This window comes from Rosa rugosa, chromosome 2 (genome assembly GCF_958449725.1).
Source record: "Rosa rugosa chromosome 2, drRosRugo1.1, whole genome shotgun sequence".
In the NCBI taxonomy this organism is placed as follows: Eukaryota; Viridiplantae; Streptophyta; class Magnoliopsida; order Rosales; family Rosaceae; genus Rosa; species Rosa rugosa.
Window position 1 is genome coordinate 12,469,878 of NC_084821.1, and position 26,459 is coordinate 12,496,336.

Sequence of the window (26,459 nt, forward strand, 5' to 3'; positions counted from 1 at the left end):
CGCTTCTCAACCCGGATCAGTACCGCCGTGATTGCTTCACTCAATACCGTGACATGAAGGCCATGGATCCTGCCGAGCTTCTTGGAATATTGCCCACGTGTCACTTTGGCAAGTTCTGCTCAAACAAGTACTTGGCCATAGTTCATCCCAAGATGGAAGAGTCATTGTTTGGAGACTTGGATCAGCGACGCCAGGTCTTAGATGGAAACCACCCAAGGAGTGAGTTTTACAGTCAGTTCTTGGGGATGACTAAAGCAGTCTGGTTACTGCACTTGCTGGCCTTCTCTCTTGACCCAACACCTAGTCAATTTGAGGCTACTAGAGGTGCTGAGTTTCATCCACACTACATGGAAAGTGTTGTCAAGCTTTCGGGTGGGCGGGTTCCTTCGGGTCAGGTTGTCGGGTTTCCTGTAAGTCCTGGGTTCAAGCTTGGAAATGGGTCTATTATCAAGGCCAGAGTTTACCTAGTTTCCAGGGATTAGAGGTTTCAACAGATAAGGAAACAGACGAGGAAACATAATGTAGAATTCAGTCCTACTCCAATAAATGTTCCAACTGTGTTGTATAAATGAAAGATGTGTTTTTTTTTTCTCTCTCTCTCTCTCTAGTTGCTATTACACAAACATAAATTCTGATTATCTGGTATCTTGTAGTCATACTCATTTTACAGTGTCATTTTGGATATAATCACTATTGATCCGACTATAAAAGACCAATAACGGAGATCATTGATCTTCAAATTGGGTCCGGATTTGGATTTTCAGCTTCCAAATCAGTGTTTGTTGTGGCTTATCACCCTGTACCAATTGCATATGGATGACCATCTATTAAAGGCCAACATATCCCTGCAGGGTTTTATATGCTGCGTGAGTTGCAAAATATTTGATGAAGCCGGTGTTCATGGTGAATCTGGACTGATCAGTTATCAAACATTCAAATGGCAATGACAACAAGTGGTACAGAACTACAGTGAAAGCATGAATTTAAAAATACATCAGTTTCATACTTGAATGTCTTGATGAAGCAATTCAAGGTGCTTTTGTACATTTTTAGTAATTGAAAGAAATTTCACACATGAAAGCCTCTAGTAGACTAGTACAACCCGACCCTTGACAGTCAAGTTCAAAACCGAGGGAATGTGAGAATGGATTAAATCCTGGAAGGTGGTGCTTCTGTAAGTTGAATCAATCATCACCTAATAGTCCGCCTAGGTCGGCACATTAACTATTCGGTCTTCCCTTGATTTCTTTTTTTCAAGGGAAAAAAGACCAACTCCATTAAATTCAATGAGACAACTCTTTCGAAATTACTTAAGAAAAGCAGGAGGTACAACACCCTATTGAAAAGAAAGAGAATTAGTAGATGCAATTATGCAAAATGAGCTAACTTGTGAGCCACAACATTTGACTTAACGATAAGCATGAGTAAAATAAAAATCTGGTATCTATAGAAGATGAAAGTCAGGGGCGGAGCTATGTTCAAGTCCGGCGGGGTCCGGACCCCCCTTAAGTTTTTGACAAAAAACAATAACAGAAAGATAGATAGATCATAAATGTCCCCCTGACAAAGATAGATAGATATATATTCTATATATAATATTTTATTGAATTTTTCTTTTTTTGAATCAAAGGAAATAATTTTATAGATAGACACTCAATAGAGCTTGGTTACAAGCATATCGTAACACATCCAGATAACAATCGTAAAGTGTTAACAACTTACTAGAAATTTGTGTTAGCCTAAAGCTAGAGTGGCCATTACATACCCTTTCGCTGCCATTTACAGACAGAACAAGAAGATGTGGTAGTACCCACGGTGGTACATAGAGATAAGTCCACTCATTTGACGTATCATGCTCCGCCATTATAGAATAATTTGAATCCTCCTTCAGTACTACTCCAGATAATTCAATAGTACCACTTATGTCAACGTAAACATATTTGGCTGGATCAAAACCTCCAGGATCCCAAATACGAAACCCTAGCAGATTAGAGCTCATCTGTTTGGCCCACAAGAGAGCCCAATTCCAGTAAACCTTCACCCATTTAGGTCCCAAACCTCCATGGGGCCCCCAATCAAATTTTACTTTGGGCACCTAGCATGGTTCGAGCACCCAAATTTGTTGGGGCACCCTATCAGAACCCGACCTCCGATCTCTAGCAGCACAGCCGCTTCTCAACCCGTCGACCATCCGCGCCATTGCCATGCAATCATTCGAAGCAGACTCCACCGCCGCACACGCTGATCGATGCTTGTGTCCCTTCATCCTCAGTCTGCATCGCCTTGAGTAATTAGGCTGCATCGCTCCCAGCCTCCCATCACAGTCGAATGCAGACACTGCTCGGCTAATTTCGAGGACCTGCTGCAATGGCAGATCTGCAACCTGCCGGGGCCAGTCCAGTCCAAATGTCTCCTGCTCTCGTCCTTTATGCCAAACACTAGAAGCTCTTTTCCATCTATGATTTGTGATGTCAATCACCGCCATCTTTAGATCCAGATCATATAGATGGCTGCCTCCCCATGGTTTCAAGAAACAGGCTCCTCCAAACAAACCTAGGTCTATCTTGAGCCGAGCTCTACTTGGGCGAATTCGGGACAAACAATTTCTCACCCACCGAGCCTTGGGTCTCCCTGGATTAGACCACCAATCCATCTCATTCACATCATCCACTTCATTCCGGTGAGAGTCATAATATTTTATTGAATTGAAATTGGTTAACTAAAAATAATTAACAATTGGTTAGATTAATAAAATGAAATTTGGGCATATTGATGTTAGGGTTTTTAATGGTTTTGAATGAGAAGTTTTCTGTTAATTTTGTGCCTCTACTTTTATTTCGAGTCTGCGACTACAATGGTGTGGAACTAAATTTTCAGAAATTCATTCTCGATTAAACAGATATGGTTTTATAAGATTTTGTAGATTTAAGGGCTAAAAGTATTCAATTATTTGTTTATGAGTATCGTGATGAAAAATAATCTACAAAAATGATACATTTAACGTATAGTTAACTAAAATAAATAATTAAAATTATAAATCTAGTCATCTATTGTTAGACTTGGACCCCCCCCCTCCCAAAGTAAAATTTCTAGTTCTGCCACTGATGAAAGTTAATATTATTTATCTTAAGCTAATCAAATGTCATTTTCCACATCATAGATTATGATGAGTCCACATCTTTTCTTGCAACTAATACTTCAACCTGCTCCACAAACACTACATTTGAAACAAGATTATATAAACCTCCCCGACACTGTCCAGTAGCATCCCTATTTATACAAAGCCATATAGACAAAATCAAAGTAAAGAGTCATTTATAGCATCTCGAGTTGATTCTCTAATTGTGGGGGGTGACGACAGCATTCGGGTGGCGTAGTCCCCAATTGTGGGGAATGGTTTTCCCTTTTTTTTTTTTTTTTTCTTGTGACTCTCTGTGGTGGCGTTGATGACTTCTCGTCGGCTGGGTGAGAGCAGGTGGAGGTGGTGGTCTCGGCGCCTAATCTCGGTAAGGAGGCAGCATACAATGATTGGGCAATCTCTGGTTGCCAGAAAGAGCGGTGGTTAGGCCATTCGGGTTGGGGGTCGAGAGACCCTGGTTTGGGTGTGACCGTGTTCGACGTTGAAGGTCAAGCTGCTAGCGCGATCTGGAATCGATGCGGGTGGAGCCAGAAGGGTTGCTGATGGAGGCGGCTGCATGAAGGCTCTGGTGCCTAGATGCTTGGGTGTCTTTAGCAAACCCAGCTGTGGGGCTTGGGTTTCAACCCTTATTAAGGATTTGGAATGCTTCGGCGGCAGCATTGGAGGCTTCCACACGGGTGGTGACACTGTAGGTGATGGCGGCGGTGACCTGATAAGTGGTTGGATGTGGGCTCATAACTGGGCCTGGCTTGCAAGCTCTTTTAGGGTTTGGGAACTGGGGTTGGGTTTGGGCTTTTTTGTTTGAACTTGGGCTGTAGTGTTTACAGTTATTTTTTATTTTGTCTTGATGGATTTGTGACCTCTATGCTTGCTTAGAAGAGATCTTCTAGCCCCCATGACAGGACCCGCCCCGGATTTCACCCCGAAATCCGAAGTGGCCCTGCGGGGCCCACTTTAGAAGAAATTCTACCAAAAATTTGGCGGAACTTCCCTTAAAAGTAGGCTACCCAAAACCTGTAGGAAAACATTTACACTTCTAAATCATCCATCCTTATTCTCCTGGAGCCATCTGCTCCCCAAATCACAACTCCAATTTCACAAATATCAGTCTCAACCCAAAAACAATATTAATCTCATAGATTATCAGAGCAATACTAATCTATTAGGTATCACATAAAACAGAAATAGAATGAGTACGCGGAAGCAATGCTGTTGGCTATGCCTCGACTCCATGTACGCCCGACCTCAACTAATCTAGCCTGCAAACTGGGCATTTGAAACCGAAGGGCCCAGGGGAAAGTACATAAAAACGTTAGTGTGAGTGGACAAAAATAATTAATTGTAAAAAAACAGAAGAGTGTATACTTTCCCACAATTATTTCATTAAAAACTTTCGATGCATGCAATAATTATGAAAACAAGCCACGAGAAGCTCCTCTCAAGAAATGGGGCTAGTCACAAATAACCATGAAGAAGAATATAAATTCCGATGCTCGAGAAATAGGACCAGCCCCGCTGGTTAAACGGAAATCGGACTAGCCCCGCCAGTCAAGAACAACAATAAAAGGATACGGGGAAGAGAGTTCACCATACGGGAATGGAGCCTCTCAGGCTCTACCTACCCTCGACTGCCACTCACACATAGATTGTGCGAGGAGGAGAACTAATAACCTCGACTGCCACCCACGTGAGGAGGAGAATAAACTACCTCAACTGCCACTCACAAACACAAAGTAAGTGAGGAGGAGACCTAGTATTGGACCCCGGTATGGTAAGGAAAACAATCGAAAACCAGTAAATCCATAAAGCTTCCCCAATATCTCTCGAGAAAAGATATCTTCCAATGACGTGGCCCCGCACGCCAAAATAGTCTCGAAGTCATAAACAAATGGGCAAGAAATAATAATAATTATAATTTCCTTAGGAAATCCCATTTCCGATAATATTCCAGAAAATCTCAAAATCATCATTAAGGCATTCCCAATGCCAAAACCGAAAGTCGATAAATAAATAAGAAATATAACTCCAACGAAATTCCATTTTGAAAATCTTTCAGAAATCTCAAATTGACGAATAGAAATATATTTAATTCCGAAAACCACCTCAGAAATAATTCGTCGAATATCCATATCAATCATAAATTCAAATACGAGCATAGAAACTCACGTTCGAAAATCATGATGGAAAATCCAATGAAAATTCCAATAAATATTCAAAACCAAATAATATCCGAAACTAAATAATATGCTCAAAGAATAATATGATAGTTAAATAAAGCATTAATTTAAGAAACAACGCATGCATCAATTCTTAAAAACAAAAGTCCACTCACAGTACTATTGGGCGACCACGCAAACGAGTTCCTTCATTTAACCGTAGCTCGCGGCATTGCCCTGTACACAATTATATTTCCGTAAACGACAATCCAATAAAATAATTACGAACCTAAACGAAACCCGAAAATCCCTATCTCCATTACTTCTCAAATTCAATCCAATTCTCTTCCACAACACCAATTCCTCAATTAACATATTCCACAACGAAAACGAGGAAAATCCGACGGCCGGATTTCCAACAATTCCAACACAAAACTTCAAACTTCGGAAATCACAAACAATTCCAAACTCCTCCAAAATTCACCAAACTTCACATACAAGCTCTATGATAATTATAGGATTTAATGGACTAAAAACTGGAATTAAATCACTGCACAACACGCCTCCACGCGCCACCAACAGTGGCGGCGCGTGGGCCCCACGCGCCGGCGGCCACCACCTCCGATGGCCACCAAATTTGGACAGTAGCATCTACTCAACACACCCAACCATTCATTCAACTACAACAAGTTCCAATTTTACCTGAAAGAGCTCCAATTCGGCCGGTGAACACAACCCCGAAATTTCTCAAGAACCCTAAAATTTCAATTCATCAATTCGACTTCTACACAACAAATCGTGACACAAGGCCATAGGGGAAATGATCAGTGATGAAAACCGAACCTTCGATGTCAATTTCGTGGCCGGAAACGGCCGGAATCGGAAGAATTGCCGGAAAACCCCAATCTGCTACAGTGAAGTTCACAGCTCCAAATCGAGCTCCACCGGTCGAGCCACCGCAAAACACCACCCCAGGCGTGTCAAGGGAGAGAAGGCGAGCCTGATGATATCCGGATTCCATCGTGGGGTGGCCGGAAAAGGAAGAAATCGGAGGGAGAAGAAATCGGGCCGAAGAGGAGAAAGGATCGGGGGAGAGGAGAGAGAAAAGCCGGTAAGTTTCCAAAATGGAAACTTACCACAGTAAATTGGCTATTTATAGAAACTTACCATGAACAGTAACCATAAACAGTAACTTTACTATTTCGCTTATAACTTTTGCATACGAGCTCCGATTTTTACATACCACATATGCACGCGCTCGGTTTAACGTCCCCTACAACTTCCATGAAGAACATTTTCTCAAATTTTGACCCGAACAAAAAGTCGACTTTTAGGGCCACTAAAAGTACTAAACCGAAAGTAAAAGTGAAAGTAAAGGTCGTTTACCGTCCAAATGACTAGTAAACGGGTGAATTTGGGTTCGGGACGTTACACCCCAGTTCCTGTGCCATTTAGTATTCATAGGTTTCTGTAAGGCTTTTCTGGCTGGGCTTAACAGCTTGAAAAAGATGGGAATACTTAGGTAATGGTTCTTTTGTCAACCCTATTGGGGTGAATCGTTATGTATAATTCTGGTTGAATTATGAAAGACTTGACATTCTTCTCAAAAAAAAAAAAAGTTCCGCAAAAAAATATGTTTGCCAACTTAATATTTTTATTTTTATTTTATTCATACCTCCATGTTTACTCTTTGGACCCTCCCAATTTTTTTAGAACTTTCATAATCCTAATTTTCCCCTACCATTGAAAAAAAGAAAAGAAAAAAAAAAAACAGTAGAGATCTTAATGACAATGCTCTTCTCCCCTCACAACATCACTAGCAAGTCAAAATTAAAAGAATTAATTTGATCTAAGTCTAAAACTCACACCCCGTGTTGGATGTAGTTCAGATGAATTTTTTTGTTAATCGCGGTCCTATGACTCGGCTGCCATATTGGATTTATTCCCTTTTCTCTAGAAACCCTAGCGACTATTCTGTCACTCTAGTCGCCGTCACTGTGCTAGCGCCTGTCCGGCTACGCCCCGACAATGGCGACGGCCTCTGGCCTAGCCAACGCACGTTGGGTGCGGCCGAACAGGTAATTGAGGCTGTGTTTCAGGCTTGGAGGAGGAGATCCGGGGATGTCCTACTTTCTCTCTCTCTCTCGGTGAAAGGAGTAGTTGAGCCGTGGCTGCAGATTGGGATCGGAGTGGACTTGGGGCTCTGCCGGGGAGTAGCGGCGTCTGGTGACGGTTGGAATTCGGCGGGCCATTTAGATGGAATGGATCCGATGTTGCTCGACTAGTTGTCGGCGGTGATCGGACTGCCGGTTTGGTTATGGCGCAGAGTTCAGGGTGCGGCCTGTGTGGGATAAGGATGGTGTTCGGTGGCGTGTTCTCGTCGGTGGGTCATGCGGCAACAACGTCCTTTTTTGTCCGACATCAGTGGTGGAGACGGGGTGGAGGCGCGGCGAGGCTAGTCTAGGCCAGGAAGGGTTGGGGACAGCCACCTTCTGGGTTTGATTTTCTGGGCTTTGGCACTGGTTATGGGCCCATTATGGGCTGAAGTTTGGGTTGAGGTTTTTTGCGCCCTACCTTTTATCTAGTTTTTCTTTAGTTTTGTTTTTTCAATAATTCCCTATTGTCAGGGACAGTCTAGGCACTTTTGTGCATCTAGTTTCTAGCATTTGATCTTGGTCTTGTCGACTTAATTCTCAATGTCTCTAGTTGTACACCAATTGAGGTCTCTAGGCGTCTAGCTTTACTGGGTGATAGTTAGGTTGGGAGGGCCGAATCTTTCTACTGCCTCCGGCATAGTACCAAAGGGGGATCCCGCTTTATCCAGGTATCTGATTGTACACTGAGTAGGTCTATTTTCTATGTACCACTGTGGGTACTAGCACTAGCTTCTTGTCTGTCTAGATGGCAGCGGAAGGGTATGTAATGGCCTATTTTGGCTTTTATGGAATATATTCGTTTGCCCTTGGGCCCTTCAAAAAAAAAAACTCAACACTTCAATTTTTCATTCCTAACATATTCTTATTTAATATATTTTGTACAATAAACAATAAAAATCAATATATTAATTGTAATGCTAGATTATTGCAATCTTGTTAATGTAAAATTAGCAAATTTAATATGTTGACTTTAATTTATAGGGGGGTGAAATTTGCACACCCCCTTTTACATTCTACACACCCTTTGCTTTTTTTTTAATATTTCTTATCATTTCACAAAATTTCTCTTCCAAAACTACCATTCTCTCTCTCTCTCTCTCTTCTCTCTCTCTCCATCCAAAGAACCCCAAAGACTCTCTCTCTCTCTCTCCATCCATAGAACCCCAAAGGCAACCTCCCTCTCTCCGGTCAGTACAACCCCAAAGACTTCGTCCTCTCCCTCCAGCGCCCCAGATGACGATTCTCGTCAAGGCAGGCGCCCCCGTCGACCAGACCATCGCCGCCCTTCCGGCCTACATGGAGCCCAGCGACGCCATCATAGACGGCAACAATGAGTGGTACTAGAGCACCGAGTGCGGCATCCACCACTACAAAAAAGAATTCATTTAGCTTCACCAGTTAGCGTCGGCGTTAGAATGCCGTCGCCATTGATCAAAAATTTGCTACGGCAAATGCCGCGTCGCAAAGAGAAAAATTATTTGCCACGGCAAGGCATCGCCGTCGCATAAATGTACCTTCAATTGCTACGGCATATTTTTTCCGTCGCTAAATTTCTCTATTTTTAACTACGGTAGAATGTGCCGTCGTGTATTTTCCTTTTATACTTTTTTTTTTTTTTTTGACTTTTGGGTGAATATATGTGCCAAAACCCGCTCCCTCCATCTGCTATTTCCCGCTCCCTCATCTGCTATTTCCCGCTCCCTCCATCCAGTCCCGACAACGAGGTCAACATAGCAATCTGTGAAGTCGACATATGCTAGTTCAGCTCCACCTCCTTCCTATTTTTCTTCTTCCTCCCAAAACCCCAAACTTCACTCCCCTTCGTTCATTCAACAACAACAACAACAAAACCCTTATTTCTGTAAACCCTAAATCAAGCTTCCGAATTAGAGCTTCCACCTCCAGCGATAATAGCCAACCGCCGTGGTGGGCGAACCTGTTGCCCGCCCAAGCTTTGGGATCCGATAAAGTTCTCAGATTGATCTCCGGTGCCACCGCTAGCCCCATTGGCCAGTACGTGTCGGAACCCGTCACTTTTCTTCATTCTCTCGACCCCAGAGTCAAATTGGTATGATCTATTTTGATGGGTAATGCTTGGTTTTTGATTCTATTTGGTGGGTTTGGTCTAATTTTGGTTTTGCAGGTTTTTGACTGTTTAAGTTTTGGTGATAGAATTTGGTTTATGGGTTTTGGGTATTGTCGGTTTGTTCTTCACGATAGAGTTTCACATTTTATGAGTTTGATCTGCTTATGATAAGAAAGTACTGTTCCTTTTGATTTTCTAAGAGCAGAAAGATATCAGAAATAGTAAGGTAACTCTTGTAATAGGGTACAACTTGGGTCTTCTGAACTTTACATGTTTTTAGAAAGAAATTAAATGAAAGAATGTATTCTTTTCATGTTCTGGTGAAGCAAATAGAGAGTTACTGAATATAGAAAGGCTTCCTTAGTATCCTAGTTGTAGTTTAAGTGGTGAACTTGGAGAAGTTTAGTGACATCTTATTAGCATGTTGCAAGTGCCCCCTAAAATTTGAGATGATAGAGTGGAACCGGTTCCGTCTTATACACTTCAGATCACCAAAGATAAGTTATTTATTGAATTTGCTGACTCGCAGACCTTGTGGTCCTTCTCTGTTTAACTATAAAGTAACTTATTTCAAGGTAAAAACATCATTCTAAAGTAATTGTCAGTCGAGCAAAAAATAGTTATTGAAAATGGACTATCAATCTATTGATAATGATAAGGTTATGCATGCTGGAGAATTATCTGTTCTTAAATGCCTATTTGTTGTGACATCTCCCTTTTGGTAAACTTGCTTGACAAGCATTGTATTGAAACTGTACACATCTTTACTTCCTATATATTCTGCTCATGCAGGGTATCACTCTCTTTGCATCTGTTGCTGCAACTCTTGGACTAAAATATTGCTCGAGTTTGCTTGAGAACTGATCTCAAAGGTAAGCGATCCATATTGGTTAAGTTTGAAAATTTTACTTTTTTTTTTGTTGTTGTGAATTTATTTAATTTGCTGGCATTTTGTTTTGGTTTTGAATAAGGAGTAGTTTAGAGAGAAGCACAGAAACAGTGCCTCAACAAATCAGTCTCTGCTGTAAGTGAATCTCATTTCCTAGATCTGCATGCTCAATTCTTCTTGATATGATTTTTTTTTGGTTGCTTTGCAGAAATGTTAGTGTTGGTCCATAAATATGTCAAGTTGTTAGTCCATTTATGATTCATAAATTGGAACTTATGCATATATCAGGATTACCCAAGCAATTAAAGTTGTTAGTCAATTAATATCATTTGAGTCCATTACAACTTTTTTGTTTTGTTCCTGCACTCCAGACCTCAAGATTTGAGCTTTTGTCTTGTTCAGTTTTGATTACAATTGATTAAAACCTCATGAAAAATCCCAAAAGCCACCGCTGCATGACAAAGTTTCATTTATGCAAACAAGAGTCCAGAAGATTTTGACAAGAAGCCATTATATTTGGCTAGTGCATGATTCCATTTCTTATCTGCCAAGTGCTAACACCACCACCACAAGTAGCCAAAAGTTTTATTTTTAATTATCTCTTAGCAAAATAAAAGCTCTCAATTGCTTTTAACTTCACCCATGGCAGCAACGAAGACATGTATAACTTCAAAAAATGAAAACAAAAAGTCTAGAATTATGAGATTGATAAGTAGTTCATTTCATATCTAATTGTATCTAGTCACAAACTCGTACTGCATCATATCTAATTATCTTGTTAGTTCAATTTTGTTACCATGGTTCTCTTGCTCTTTACATGTTCAGTTAGCTGCTTTGGTAGAATGATACTGAGGAAGGTGTTAATTTGAGAGGAAGGTGTCAATTTTCAACAACCTTTGCAAAGTTTTGGTTATTTTTCTTGATTAAAGAGGAAGGTGTTAATTTGAGAGGTGATTCTTGTTTTCTGTAGAGATTCACTGAGAGAGATAGAGAGGAGTAATGGGATTGAGAGGATGAGATGCAGCTTTTTGAAGTTGCTGAGATAGCTTATTTAGCAGGCAAGCATATGATACCATGCTCCATGTTCTCTGCTTGGTATGCTTTCTTGAAGTTTCCTTTGTCTACATGCATTTAAGATTTCATAATTAAATCTTTATATGTACTCGTTTAGTACATGCAAGGGAAGTGTGGCAGTCAATCCTGTATATTGCTGGATATTGAAATTCTTAAATAACTCATTAAATATTTCATCATCCTTTGGCAGGAACTTGACCATGTTCATCACATGGAACTGATGCATGATCGCGTTTTAAAATATCCAGATCGTGTTCAGAATTTGTACTTCGCATTCCTCTTTGTTCTCCGGGCAGTGACAAGAGTAAGCATTTTCTGCTATCCTTTCTGAGTTGGTACCGCATAATCAATTTTCTTATTGTCCCACATTTACTAATCATTGATGGGCTTAACATCTTGTAGGCTGCAGATTACTTAGAGCAGGCTGAGTATGATACAGGTAATCATGAGGAATACCTTAGAACAGAGTCTTTGATGAGGCAGCTACTTTACAATCCTCAACTCCAAGCTACATGTCCCCTACCGTTTGATGAAGCAAAGCTCTGGAACAGTCAGAGCGGACCACAATTGAAGCAAAAAATTCAAAAGAAATTCAGAAACATCAGGTTTGTCTGTGAGAAAGTTGCTTCAGTAATTAATATTTTATGTTGAACTAAACATTGATCACCTGCTTGTCATTCGGAGTTGTAAAGTAAAAATTTCATCTTCAAATTTCAGTGCATTAATGGATTGTGTGGGATGTGAGAAATGTCGGCTCTGGGGAAAGCTTCAAGTTCTTGGTCTTGGTACTGCATTGAAGATCCTCTTTTCTGTGGATGGTAAAAATCATCAAGATCAACTTGTAAGTTCTTGCAGCTCTCTTATCAAACTTATCTTGCAACGTAGGTTTTCTTATTTATCTAAATACCCATTTGTCAGTTTTGACTTGCAAAGCTACCAAATTGGTTTTGATCGGGTTATGCTTGAGGTTTTCCAATAGCTTTCCAGCTGAACATTTAGACTTTGTTTGAGTTGCCTTGTTTAACAAGTTCTTTAGAGTAGGTGAACATGAACCAACTCTTTCTCTCTCATTTTTCTTTGCACATGCAGCTGCAGCTGCAACGAAATGGCTCTTATTGGTGTCATTTAAAACTTTGTTGTTTAAGTTCTCATGCCCACCGTTTTTTGATAGAATTCAAGAATCAATCTAGTTTTAGTTCAATTTTTCATCAAAATTTAATATTGTTTTTTGCTGTGCTACTTGCTATTCTATCTATTTGATTTGCTTTGCTGGAGATTATATCTAGTACAATAGGATCATTGTAAACAGATATATACCAGCTTTAGGTGGTAGTCATAAAATCTGAGCACTAATTTGTTCCCAAAATCTTTTTTTAAACAATTTAATGGGAAAGACTATCCTTTGCTTTTGTGAGATTGGTTTAATGGTTTTGATATTAGGGTATGTGTTTTGAATTGGGGTTTGAGGAGGTTGGAATGAAAAAGGTGTATGCTTTTGATTTTTATTTTGAGCGTGTGACATCAATTGGTGAATAACAATGATAGTTATTGATGATTCACAATCTTTTGATCTCAGTTGTTTGTGATGAGTTAATTATGTGGCTTATTCCTCTAAGGGTTTATCTTTTGGATCCTTCCTGGGCACATGACAATGAAGCTTAGAAGTAAAACAGGGCATATCAATACCATAAGACAGTAGGAACTAAATGCTTTCATAGAGTATATATGAATTGAAACTATAATGAAATGACTGAAAGCTACGAAACTAAGTAAAGGTTTTTTTGGTCTGTAACTTATTTCTTATGTGTGTAATTCTTGTTCATTGTTTATCAAGTTCTAAATTTGCAACTCTATGTTCATTGAATCTTGAATTTACGCAGGTATGTCCAGAACTACAGGGAAAAGGAGAAGTTGGAGCATAGGCTCTAAAATGCACAGTTGGAAAAGGAGGATAAGAGGCAGAGCTTTCAGCAACATTTTTTGGGGATTGCAGGTATGAAAAACTCATATGTAGTTTAAATTTCACTCAAGTTTTTTTATCTGGATTATTGGTGTGTAGTGTGTACACCGATATTGTTTGATCTGGTTGACAGTAAATTTGCCAACCTAGGATCTATGCTTTAATGAAGTAATTAATCACTCAAATGTACACTTCTCCAAATTTCACTTAAATGTACACTTCTCCACACTAGGATCTATGCTTTCATAAAGTAATTAATCAGAGGATTTCAATATCAATTTGCCTAAACTTTAGTATCAGTAAGTGTAGTCCTAAGTCTCATGCTCATCCTCCCTCTCTTCACTTGATTTATGTTTCTTTATCTGAATACGTTTCACTTATCTATGTAGATAGAAAACGGACACATATCTTGAGGAAGATGGAGGAAGATCCCTGCAAAGCTTTTCTTGAAGTAGAGGAAGAAAAGTACCTTGTATTATCTTATAAACTCTTGTATAAAAGCTTCATTGCTTTTGTAACATTCATGAGAAAAATCCAAATGTAACATTCCCTTTTCAATATGTTGAATTCCTTTTTGTACAGCTTTTATCCAAAAAAAAAAAAATCTGCCAATGCATATTTACATGCCAGATTTTTTTTTATTCATAAATAAAATTCTGCGACGGCAATTTTACCGTCGCAAAGCTTTGGTAGCGGTCGGTGGCGTCACTATAGATATTTGCGACGGCATTTTTCAGTAGCAAAATTCTTGCGACGGCAACCTTTTGCCGTCGCTAATAAGCTTGCGACGGTGCATTTGCCGTCGCTAATACCAATGGCGACGCCCCCAACGACATCGGCGCAATTGCCGTCGCCTAGCCGTCGCCATTGGTCTTTCGCGACGGCAATTTCACTTTCCGCGACGGCACAGCGCCGTGGCAATTTGAATTTTTTTTTGTAGTGCACGAGGCCTCCGCCAATGGCCTCCTCTACCTAGGCATGGGAGTCTCCGGCGACGACGAGGGCGCCCACCACGGCCCCAGTCTCATGCCCGGCGGGTTTCACCAGGCGTATTCCAACATACGTGTTGAAGAACATTGGCGAACTTGAGTGGATTGAAGGAGGAGAGGGAGAGCACCAAGGAGGAGACTATCCAGGCCATAGATTGCGCCCTTCTCTTGCACAAATGGGGTTATGTGGTGTCATCGAAAAAAAATAGGGTTCTGTGGATGGAGAGAGAGAGAGAGAGAGAGAGAGAGAGGAGGGTAGTTTTGGAGTGAAATGACAAGAAATATTAAAAAAAAAAAAAAAAGGTGTGTAGAATGTAAAAGGGGGTGTGCAAATTTCAGCCCCCAATTTATATTATTAGTTTTTTGATTGAATTCAAAAGATGAATCTATATATATTAAGACATTATTCTTTCTTGATCTTGCCTATTACGTATTACTTCTTCCTCCTTCTCTTCTTCTTCTTCTTTTGTACCGAATCGTCTCTTTTTTCCTCTCATTCTTCCATGCATATCTTATTTCCAACGCATACTTCTCATTTCTTTGTTTATTTCTTTTTCTCTCATATCTGTATTTTTTGTGTGGCTTCTCCCTTCTCAGTTTGTCTAACATGACTTAGCCAATTCGCAGCTAGCTTTATTATAAACTTAGTAAGAAGTTTTTGCTTGCCTTTGATATAGAATCGATTATGGTGCTATAGGTAACATTTGTCCTATAATTTGATTAGACATTTTTATTTGGGTTAAATACTGTTTACTCCTTGAACTTTCAGGGAAAAAACAGTTCAGTCCCTCCCTTTTTAATTTCACAAGTTTACTCCCTCATCTCTCAATTTTGGACCAATAGGTCCATTCCGTCCAATTTCTCGGTTAAGTCACTGTTGTGGTTATCCCTTTCGCATCAAAATGTCTCATATACCCCGTGATTCTTTTTTTTAATTAATTTATTTTTTCCTCTCTCTCTCTCTTTCCCTTATGCTTTTCTCTCTCTTCTTCATCTTCCACCACTGATGGGATTGGGTGGATCCTAATCCAAAACGAAATCCTCACCAGATGTATCCTCTCTCTCTCTCTGTCAGAACTCAGAATATGTCAAAAACCACAGCACAACAAGAAATCCATGTCTGCTTGTTTCGAATTCAACCAAACAACACCATTTCAAGCTTAGTAACTCAAAAGTTCAATCACATCAGCAAAAGTTAAACAATTAATAATTGAGGCTCCATATATCATCTCAAGAAATATTCAAAATCAACAACCATATGAATTCAGAAAACCCGATTTCAAAATCGAGTATAGGCCGAGCGCGACAGCTTCGATCCACACACAAAAACCAACCCACCTTCAGCAGCACTTTCCTCATTGAAATGCAAGTCTTCTGTGACCCAAAGGGGAGGAGGCTGAGCGCGAAGAGGACGGCAACGTCGTCGAAGTCTGGTTGACTACGGGGTCGGCAGCGCAGGAGAATTAACCGCAGACCCAGTAGACAAGGATGATCAAGAAGATGATCATGAAGATCGAGTGCCATAAGAGGCTGAGGAAGACGATGAAGAGCACAACTCCGCCACCATCGAACTCACCGAGGTGGGATCAAACCAAAAAAAAAAATTGGGAATTTGTTTATGGAGAGAGAGAAGAGAGGAAAAGAGAAGAGGATCACCGGCCGACGTCATCTTCGCTCAGCCGCCACCGAAAAACATCCCCAAGCCCACCGGCCGACGTTCGTCGTCTTCTCCCTAGATCGGATCAGCTTCTCCCTGGATTGGATAATCTTTTCTATCGGCCTCGATTTCGGGTTCGAATCGAAGCTCCAAACAGCTGCTCCACCGTAGAGCAATCCTTCGTCGACTCCGCTTAGGGTTTGGCGGTGTTGGGCTGAGGCTGCTGGCAAGACGAGGCCGGTTGGGGTTCACAGCTTGGCGAGAATTTGTGAGAGACTAATGGAAGAAGAAGAGATAAATAGAAAAAAGGACAAGGAAAAAATTTAAAATAAAAAATATTTTTTTTTAAAAAAAAGTGAGGGTAGGATAGACATTTTACAGCGAAAGGGATAACCACAACAGTGACTTACCCAAGAAATTGGACGGAATAGACCTATTAGTCCAAAATTGAGAGATGGGAGAGTAAACGTGTGAAATTAAAAAGGGAGAGACTGAACTGTTTTTTCCCTGAAAGTTCAGGAAGTAAACAGTATTTAACCCTTTTTATTTCACACTTACATGCCTTATTTATAGGTAAGATTTCACAAGTTAAAAAAAATTCTAGTTTCTCTAGATCTATAATTAAGGTTCTCTCATTATGCGACGGTGGTTGTTGCAACGGTCTGGTTGGCGGCGACTGACAGGTTCGACAACGGAAAGGGTCGCAATTGGTGGTTGGGTTGCGGCCTAGGGTTTCCCACCATATTGAGCTTCTTGCTGCTAGGGCCTCCCACCCTCTTAGGCCTATGTATGTTGAGGTGCAGCGCACTGTAATTTTGGCTCAAATTGTGGGCTTCAATGGTGGCTGCAAGGTGGAAGATGCAAGGGGCATCAGGGCTTCTTGGATTGGCCTAGACTTGGGTTTAGTGGGCCTGATCTGGTTTTGGGTTTTATATTTTCTTTTTAATTGTTATTCTATAAGAATTTCATTTCGAGAAGGAATTTGGAGGATCTCTTCTTTAAGATATGTTGTTAAGAGTATCCACAACATATATGCCCCTTTGATTCCCGTGGGTGTTTGTGGGGTAGTTTTGGCTGAGCTTCATGATATTTAAAGATGTTGAATTGCTTAGATAACAGTTCTTTTGTTAATTTTACCGGAATGAGTCGTTCTGTGTAATTTTCCTGATTAATGAAATGAGTTTACATTTTCTATAAAAAAAAATTAAAAAAAAAAAAGAGTTATAATCAAATAGCTTTACCTTTTTTTTTTTTTCTTTTTTCGAAAAGGAATATCGGTTTAGTTGTTAATTAGTGCAGCTGAAAACAAGTGGACTCTTTGTACCAAAAATAGAAAAACAAGTGGATTCTTTGTACTAAAAATAGGAAAACAAGTGGAATCTAATGAGGGGGGTTTCCTCACTGGTTTATTTTTGGGGGGTGAAATTTGCACACCCCATATTACAAACCACACACCCTTCTATTATTTTAATAATATTTTATCTAACATCTCTTTTCACTTCCTAAAATGCCCTTGAGTCAGATTCCTCATTTTTTTTTTTTGGTCTTCTTCTTCTTCTCTCTCTCTCTCTCTCTCTCCCTCCGTCTCCCTCTCTCTCCTCCAAACCACGACAGAACCTAGGGTGAAGCCCCAGGCCAAGCACTGAATCCAGCCCAAGACCATTCCTGCACAGGGAGCTCAGCCACCACTCACACCACCAAACCCATCGCGCCACCTCTCTCGGACCCCGCCCACCTTCGAATCGCTGCCGCCGACAGACCTCTGGCAGACGAACCCCGGCAGATCATATCGACCACTACCGCAATCCACCACCACGACCCCTAATCTCATGCACACAAGCAACAGAACACAACCAGCACGTTGCCGCCGCCTCCTGCTGTGCAACACAAAACCGATCCACACTGGCATCACTCCGCCTGCGACTAGATCGGAGCTGACTGGAACCCAAACCTTGAATCCAGATCAAGTGCGCACCAGTCACATGCACGACCGGCTTCCACCATCAGCGCCTCTCCCAATTCCCGTGCAGCCACCGCCAGGGATTGAAACCAAAGCAAAGGAGTCCCCCCAAGCCCCAATCCCCGATCACCTACACCACCATCCCACTGTCGTTGTTTGGAGGAGAAAGAGAGAAAAATAAGAAGAAAGGTTATGTCGTGGTTTGGAGGAGAGAGAGGGAGATTTGGGGAGAGAGAGAGAGAGAGGAAGAAGAAGAACAAAAAAAAGAAAAAGGAATCTGACTTAAGGGCCTTTTAGGAAGTGAAAAGAGATGTTATATAAAATATTATTAAAATAATAGAAGGGTGTGTGGTTTGTAATATGGGGTGTGTAAATTTCACCCCTTATTTTTTACCAAAATAGAAAAATAAGTGGAATCTTTTGTACTAAAAATAGAAAAACAAGTGGAATCTGATGAGGGGGTTTCCTCACTGGTATAGTTGAAAATGTGGGTTGCATGTGGGTTTGCATCTTTGCATGTGAGTTGTTTTTCTTCCTGGCACCTTATATAAAGGTTGGACGTGATCAATATTCTATTTTATGATTTTCCACTTGGACGTGTTTGGAATTGAACACCAACCCTTAAAAAGGTTCTTAAAATCTAAGAAAGTGACAAATTTTACTCATACGAAAGGCCCAATGATCTAGCCAGGCATTGTCTTGGAAAGAGGTTAGGTAAAATTGACATGTCACCACCTTATATTGTTGGCCATGGAAGCTCGTCTAGAAGATTTTGGGTTCAAGCTATAAGAATATATTCAAAACTTAGCTAGAATCGATTTGTTTAATCGATAAGTAAATTCTTGATTAATAATCAGATTTATTGATTCGGAAAGGTGATAATGAAATAAATAAAAGGGACTGAAATTGATGCCCTTTATTTTACAATCCACACATTTTTTTATGAGTAATTTTTAATGGACATATGCATGAAGAGGAGTATGCTTTATAAAAACTGAAGGTGTCAATTTCACCCTCTTAAATAAATGAAAGACCAGCTTTTATAAGCAGGACTCTTTTTTTTAATTTCTTTTTTGTTACAGTAAAGGGTTTAGTTATGTTTGACAAAAAAAAAAAAAAAAGTTTAGCTATGTTCCATCTATCGAGGTCATTGTCTCAAATCTAATTTATAGTATTTTTCGTATCAAAAAAGAAAAGGTCATTGTCTCTCTCTCTCTCTTTTTTTTTTCTCTTCGGTCGAGCATCAAGCTCAGTTTGTTCCAAAAGAAAAGCAACAAATAATAGCACCTGCAGATCTTATCGGATGCCCTTCGTCCCACGCATTATTTAATCGGTGGCCCGACTTCTTTGGACATACAAGTTAAACGTACAACAATATTACACATCTTTCATTTCTGAAAATGGAGTTGAACTGTTGAAGTGTTTTGATGGGACTAAAGATAGAATCATTATTTAAAAAAAAAAAAAAAAAGATAGAATCACAGTGCTACTTTAACGTGCAGTGGGAATTAAATATCAGAAGAACCGGCCGTTTAATGATTGAGCCATAGATCGTAGACAACGAGCTATGTCCAAAAATAGTCTATCAAAATGTATAGAGAAAGAAATTATTACTGTAAGAGAAAATAAAAGCGAAACACAGTTAAACAGTTATAAGTGGATCGTCTTTTTAGGTAACTCCTGTATCTTACATTTTGTAGCAGTTTATGACACAACCTCATAATTTAATAAAATTATGTACTACATCAGCTGTCACATAAGGTAGGATTGATTCATATGATATCACATAATCAACTCAAAATAGTGGGACACCAAGTTTTACTCAACACATAATCACATACAGATTTTCTGGTTATTGATGCTTCCATAGATCAGACTAGACTAGAGTAAAAAACGAAGCTAGAATTTTGAATTAGATTGGACTAAATTTACCTTACAAACAAATTCTTTTTTGAAAATACAAAATAAAATTTTGACAAAAAGTTTGAGAATTGTATGTGTGTGTGTGTGTGTGTATATTAGAATATAAAAAAAAAAAACTTTTATTCCAAGATACTAAGATTACATAAGATGAGATTGATTAGTGGTGAATATAAGTTCCCCGCTCTTCTCCCAAAGATCAATAACCATGAAATCCATAAGCCAAATGGACCCAACCCCTAACCAAACTAATCGCCCATTTCCTTGAGCTACGTAACAATACTAATCCTGAGAGTCAAGATAAATTCTCATCGCCAATACTAACAACAACCATGTCATCTTCATCCATTTCGTGTTCCAAAATAGTCAGACCACGTACAAGGATAAATCACTGCCATATTAGCCATAAGAGGCCACTGATAATATCACATGTAGTCCTCGGGAATAACACTGTATCAATAGCTCATCACAAAAACCAACCCAGACGTCTCCATACATCCTCATAGCCAATCTTAAGGAAAAAAAAATGACTACATTCAACACTGTGACCCAAAACCTCCAGACCACGTGCAAGAGCTCTTCCCCAATACCTCGACCATAAAATGATACCGAAAATAAATCCAATACTCCTTGAGAGTGACACCATAACAATGGCACAAAGATACCACTAAGAACCCCAAATTCCACCTCGAGAGGGTACGGACTCACATGACCTAGCAAAAAGACTATAGACAAAGACCTAAAAAAGCAAAAAACAAATAAAAAGTAAAAAGCGATGTTGCCGTCAACCTTCATTTTCCATAACTAAAGCTCCGACTCTGGCCGAGGTAACCACATAACCACAAAGCCTTGCCGAAAGGTAAGGCCGCTGCGGTTGTATGAAACCCTTTCGCATATCCCCTCCAATAATAGACCATCACGCAAAGCTTGAAGATATCAGAATAAGCCAACAATTGTAGACCACGGAGCCGCACACCACCAACACCGTGCCCACCGCTACCAATTCATGTATCCCCTTCTCTCATAAACCCAACCCTTGAATATTGTCCCCAATAATCCAAACCCAGATCCACCCAAAACCTTAAAGATTGACCTGATCTGACTCAGATATTGATGAACTTTCAACCATGGCCCATCGATCTGCCATAGAACACCAGACCACTACCACGATCTCCTTGAAGCCGCCATCGATTTCGCCCAGGCTCGGACTTGATATTTTGTGGCTTGAGGCGAAAAATAAAATGGGCCTACATTTATTATAAAAAAGAGAAAAAAAGCCATAAGAATATTTACAAAAAAAAAAATTTGAAAAAAATTAAATATACAACAGATAGAGGATTCGAACCTAGGCTAGGAGTAACATAAAAGAAAGGAATGTAACTTGCCAACTAATCCAATCTTATTGTTTAGTGAAAAACTTACAATTTATTTACTTAATAATTTTTTTAAATACCCTAAAAAAAAATTAGGTCCGATGAAACACTGGACCTGAGAAGGCCGACTCACGGGCCTCATGTCAGGTCCAGCTCTAATTTCGCCTGAGAAGAAAAGAGAAAACGGCGCCACATCTCCCACTGAGGACTTCGAACCGACTAGGTAAGGAGCCGTCGTCGACGTGAGGGTCCCGCTGGACAAGCGCCAAGAGAAACTTTGTTTTACCCAAGCCCTAAAACGCTCCGAATTGTGCAGAGTTCGACCCCCGAGTAGTCCTAAAACTTAATACATTCAAGGCTTCAAAAAAAAAAAAAAAATTACAGCAGGCTAATGGAAATGACAAAAAAATTAATTTTTCTTCCATGAATCAAATGAAGCCTAAAGATAACGAAAAATAATTTCCTCGGCGGTCAATGACTAACAAACATGAATGTTTGGAGACGGAGTGAAATAGTGGGTCGGTTACTAGTCTACTACAATTATGAGACAAGTACTTTAATGGCTGTGGGAGCCAAGTTAGGTAGCAATAATACATAGCAGTTGTTGGGTGGTTTTGTCAATAGGAAGTTCACTTTCTGATAAAAATGAAAAATGCGACTTAACTAGTCTTTTAGGGTTTTGAAAATCTTATAGCTAGTATATATACCACACTCTACAAATAATTTTGTTCTAAAATGATCGTGCTTTTTCTTGACGCATTTATTAAAATGTTAAAAATCAGCAACAATTACCATATGATGAAGAGCATGCATGCAATCAGTCTTTTGGATAGTAGATTTGTTTATGAGAACTACGTATATTATTGGATATATATATATATAAAAAGTCCTTCTACTAAGGGATCTATTTTTTTTATCTTTTCTAGAGATAGGCCATTAGACCAAGTTTTTGATCACATTTCGGCATCTCAACCATTCAGTTTGTAGGCCCTAATGTGTAGATCATTTCTGCAAATTTTCAGCCGAATCGGTGATCGTTAAGCTATCAAACTAGATTAAATCAATGGACAAACGAAATCTGTCAAACTTGAACTGTTCATACTTATAATCTTAAATCGTCATTTTGAATGCCTTAATGATAATCAATTTGGCTGAAAATTTGCAGAAGTAATCTACACATTAAGAACTAAAAACTGAATAGTTGAGATGCAAAAATATGATCGAAAAGTTGGTCTAATGTCCTATCCCTAGAAAAGACCAAAAAAGGGATCCCTCACTAGAAGGGCCCTCTGTATGTATGTGTGTGTGTATATATATATATACAGGGTCCATGCACTGAAGGATTCTTTTTTGAGCTATTTTAAGGGATTTCTTGTAGAACTCACTTTTTCATCGCATTTTGGCATCTTGACAGATCATTTATGCAAATTTTCAGCCAAATTGATAATCGTTAAGGTATCGAACAAGATTAAATCAATGGACGAACCAAATTTGTCAAACCTGAACCATTCGTGTTTATAATTGTAAATCGTAGTTATGAATGCCTTAATAATTATCAATTTGGCTGAAAATTTGCAGAGGTGATCTGCTCATATAAACCTAAACACTGAACGGTGGAGATGAGAATATGTTATCGAAAAGCGGGTCTAATAAACTATCCCTTAAAATGGCTAAAAAAAGATATCCCTCACTAGAAGGGCCATGTATATATATGTAAAAATATATACATAACCCTTTTTTTGGTTATTTTTAAGGGATTGATTATTTGACCAACTTTTCGATCACTTATTAACATCTCTACCATTCAGTTGTTAGGTCTACACGAGTAGATCAATTCTGCAAATTTTTCAGCTAAATTGATAATTGTTAAGACATTCAAAATTGTGATTTACAATTAATAAGATGAACGGTTCAGGTTTGACAGATTTGGTTTGTTCATTGATTTAATGTAGTTCGATACCTTAACGGTCACCAATTTGACTGAAAATTTGCAAAATGGTCTATATATGGAGTCAAAAGAAGTGAATTGGTGAGATGCCCATATGTGATCGAAAATTGTGTTCCACAAAGGATTCCTTAAAATGACCAAAAAAATGGATCTCTTAGTCGAAGGGCTATATATATAGTCGAAGGGCTATATATATATATTAGTGTGTTGGAAAAGTGTGGCTTAGATTAGAGCCATTTGGAATCCCACATCAGAAAGGTGAAGAGTCATCCCTGGGTTATAAGGAATGGTACCACACACACTAATGCCGAGGCCTTTTGTATTAAAACCCCATACCCGTTCTGCACCGGGTGGCTAAAGTGGGGGGAGTATCGGCATTATTGGATCCGTGTGTGTGTGACTCATTTGCCGCTTCCGCACTACAAGTGGTATCAGAACCCAGGTTACGCTTGGGACTTGGTGTCTCATACGGTCGAGTGAGGAGCTCCCGTTTGGATTGGGATCACAATATTTGAAATTGGTGCTTGTGGTCAAGGTGGAGCTATTGGAATTCAGATCATGAGACAATTGAAGATGGCTCGAATCACGCCAAGGTGGAGATTGTTGGAAAAGTGTGGCTTAGATTAGAGCCATTTGGAATCCCACATCAGAAAGGTGAAGAGTCATCCTTGGGTTATAAGGAATGGTACCACACACACTAATGTCGAGGCCTTTTGTATTAAAACCCCATACCCGTTCTGCACCGGGTGGCTAAAGTGGGGGGAGTATCGGCATTATTGGATCCGTGTGTGTGTGACTCATTTGCCGCTTCCGCACTACAAGTGGTATCAGAACCCAGGTTACGCTTGGGACTTGGTGTCTCATACGGTCGAGTGAGGAGCTCCCGTTTGGATTGGGATCACAATATTTGAAATTGGTGCTTGTGGTCAAGGTGGAGCTATTGGAATTCAGATCATGAGACAATTGAAGATGGCTCGAATCACGCCAAGGTGGAGATTGTTGGAAAAGTGTGGCTTAGATTAGAGCCATTTGGAATCCCACATCAGAAAGGTGAAGAGTCATCCTTGGGTTATAAGGAATGGTACCACACACACTAATGTCGAGGCCTTTTGTATTAAAACACCATACCCGTTCTGCATCGGGTGGCTAAAGTGGGGGGAGTATCGGCATTATTGGATCCGTGTGTGTGTGACTCATTTGCCGCTTCCGCACAACATAGTGTTCTAAAACTCGGCCGCCTAAGCACTGGGCGGCGACTCTCCGACTCACCTAATGCCAAATTGAAGCTGTTAGGCGTACTGGGGTTAGGCGGGTAACTAGGCGCCTGGGGGGGTGGGGGGTGGTTGGGAGCTAGGCAGCCTTTCTAGGAAAATTTGCAGTTTATTTCATGGAGTTTGACGGCTTGGAGAGAGAGAGAGATAGTGGAGGAGTCGACTCTGATAAGAGTAGTATAAAAATCACAAGGTTAAAATATTGATCGTCATCGCGGCCTTCGTTCTTGTTTCTAGTTGTTTTGTGTGGTTATTGATTGAACAATAAAGAAATTGAAGAAAAATCGATGAGAGATGAGAGAGAATGTGGAGGTGGTGGCTACTGGTTTACTGGTTTTGTGCATGAGAGAGAGAGAGAGAGAGAGAGAGAGATTAATAGCAGAAGGCAAGAATTTATGATCAATGAGTTTATAGTGATTGACTTCGTTAAACCCTATCATGAATTGGCTCAGGAAAGAGTATCTAGTACACTCCATTAGAATTATATATATCAATTACTTAGACATTTTGAAATGGATGGACTGAGCCAATCATGTCATTCTCAACCAATACATAGCAGAAAGCAATGCGAAGGTACACTACAATAGGCGGCTTGGTTACAAACTCTTGGGGCATAATGTCAAGAACGTACAAGACTGGAAAACATTAAATAACCGATATGCCTCGATAATGACAGCACCTTCATGATTAAGGTCTTAATTCTTATTATCCAAAAAAAAAAAAAAGGTCTTAATTCTTCGTCGGTTTTGAGAGTTCGAGTATATATACCGCGCTTGTACTAAAGATACCATTTGCAATATCCAATAAGCTCCCTAATTCAGCTCCTCCAATGATTACGTACTTCATATTTATCAAAATATGCTATGTTGAGTGATCGATGTGGAGTCTATGTGGCCGTGAGGTATACACATGTGGGATAATTCATTCTGATACCAACATGTCTCCGCACATGTAGTGAATCTTCAAGTCATACAGGTGGACAACTTATATTAGGTGACATATAGCCCGTGTAGTCGCGAGGCATACAGAAGTGGGATAATCCACTTTGATACAATGATACACATGAAAAATTCATATTGGGTGACAGGGGCGTAGCTATAGTAGGGCGAGAAGGGTCAATTGACCCTTCTCAATTTTCCAAACTGAGCCATGGTTGGTCGAAATATGTGATAGTGACATGTATATATCATATTTTAATCCAATAATTGACCCTTCTGACAAAGAAAAAAAAAGTTTGCTTTTAATTATTATCATGATCAACTTGGACGGTTCTCCTACAGTCCTACTCCTAGTATCCCACAATCTCCAATATTTTAATATATTTTCCTAATCAAAATTGTCCCAATTTGGACAGAAAACGGTCTCCCACATTCTTTTAAAGGGAAATATTTTAATATATTTTCCTAATTAATGATTGTTTTCTCCTATGTAGGCTATATATATTTAGACTTGTATAGCATTTTTTGGTCTCATGCTCATTCTCTTAAGTCGTTTCCTCTCATAATTTCGTCTTTTGTCTCTCTCAGATTTTCTCTCTCCGAATAGCAAGTTGAAATCTTCGTAATTAAAAATTTGGAATATGAAAGCCTTTTTAGAGAGGTATTATAAGAGAAAAGCAACAGAACAGTTGACACCACCTGAAACTCCTCAAATAAGAAATACATCAAATGATGATATTTCAGAAATGAGTAATCGTAGTGGACAACTATAATTATTTTAGATAGATTTGTTATTTTTAAGTATTGTGATGATTTATAATTTTTATATTATTTGATGAAGTTTATGTTTGTTTAATATTATAATTTAAATTTTGACCCTCCTAACTAAGATTTCTAGCTACGCCAATGGGTGACATGGAGCCTGTGTGGCTGCGAAACATGC

The 26,459-nt window shown here is 39.7% G+C and overlaps 2 protein-coding genes across 8 annotated transcripts in view; both read left to right on the top strand.

The window, feature by feature from the left end:
- Window positions 1-757, top strand: part of LOC133734439 (protein GRAVITROPIC IN THE LIGHT 1-like) — a 2,562-nt gene extending 1,805 nt beyond the window's left edge. Inside the window, 1 exon segment of the mRNA XM_062162094.1 lies at window positions 1-757. Within this exon segment, the coding sequence (XP_062018078.1) occupies window positions 1-482 (482 nt within the window). The 3' untranslated portion in view covers window positions 483-757.
- An 8,400-nt stretch (window positions 758-9,157) lies between these two features.
- On the top strand, window positions 9,158-14,041 carry LOC133728778 (endoplasmic reticulum oxidoreductin-1-like). 7 transcript variants are annotated; one of them, XM_062156220.1, is made up of 9 exons: window positions 9,158-9,519; window positions 10,330-10,409; window positions 10,509-10,561; window positions 11,397-11,521; window positions 11,691-11,804; window positions 11,903-12,105; window positions 12,218-12,341; window positions 13,381-13,493; window positions 13,850-14,041. In XM_062156220.1, the coding sequence occupies exons 4-8, from the start codon at window positions 11,501-11,503 to the stop codon at window positions 13,420-13,422; spliced, it is 504 nt and encodes a 167-aa protein (XP_062012204.1). In that variant the 5' UTR covers window positions 9,158-9,519; window positions 10,330-10,409; window positions 10,509-10,561; window positions 11,397-11,500; the 3' UTR covers window positions 13,423-13,493; window positions 13,850-14,041. The 7 variants fall into 7 exon arrangements, with proteins under 7 accessions (XP_062012204.1, XP_062012203.1, XP_062012208.1 ...); XM_062156219.1 differs by having other exon boundaries at window positions 10,515-10,561; XM_062156224.1 differs by lacking the exons at window positions 9,158-9,519; window positions 10,330-10,409; window positions 10,509-10,561 and adding an exon at window positions 10,732-11,302 and having other exon boundaries at window positions 11,397-11,484.
- Window positions 14,042-26,459: the final 12,418 nt, after the last annotated feature.

What these genes read in the sequence shown, in the direction of transcription:
- LOC133728778 (XM_062156220.1), top strand. Translation starts at nt 11,501, where the DNA reads ATGCTCCATGTTCTCTGCTTG. An exon ending in TGCTCCATGTTCTCTGCTTG is followed by an intron (nt 11,522 to 11,690) that starts GTATGCTTTCTT and finishes ATCCTTTGGCAG; the next exon opens with GAACTTGACCATGTTCATCA. An exon ending in AAAATCATCAAGATCAACTT is followed by an intron (nt 12,342 to 13,380) that starts GTAAGTTCTTGC and finishes GAATTTACGCAG; the next exon opens with GTATGTCCAGAACTACAGGG.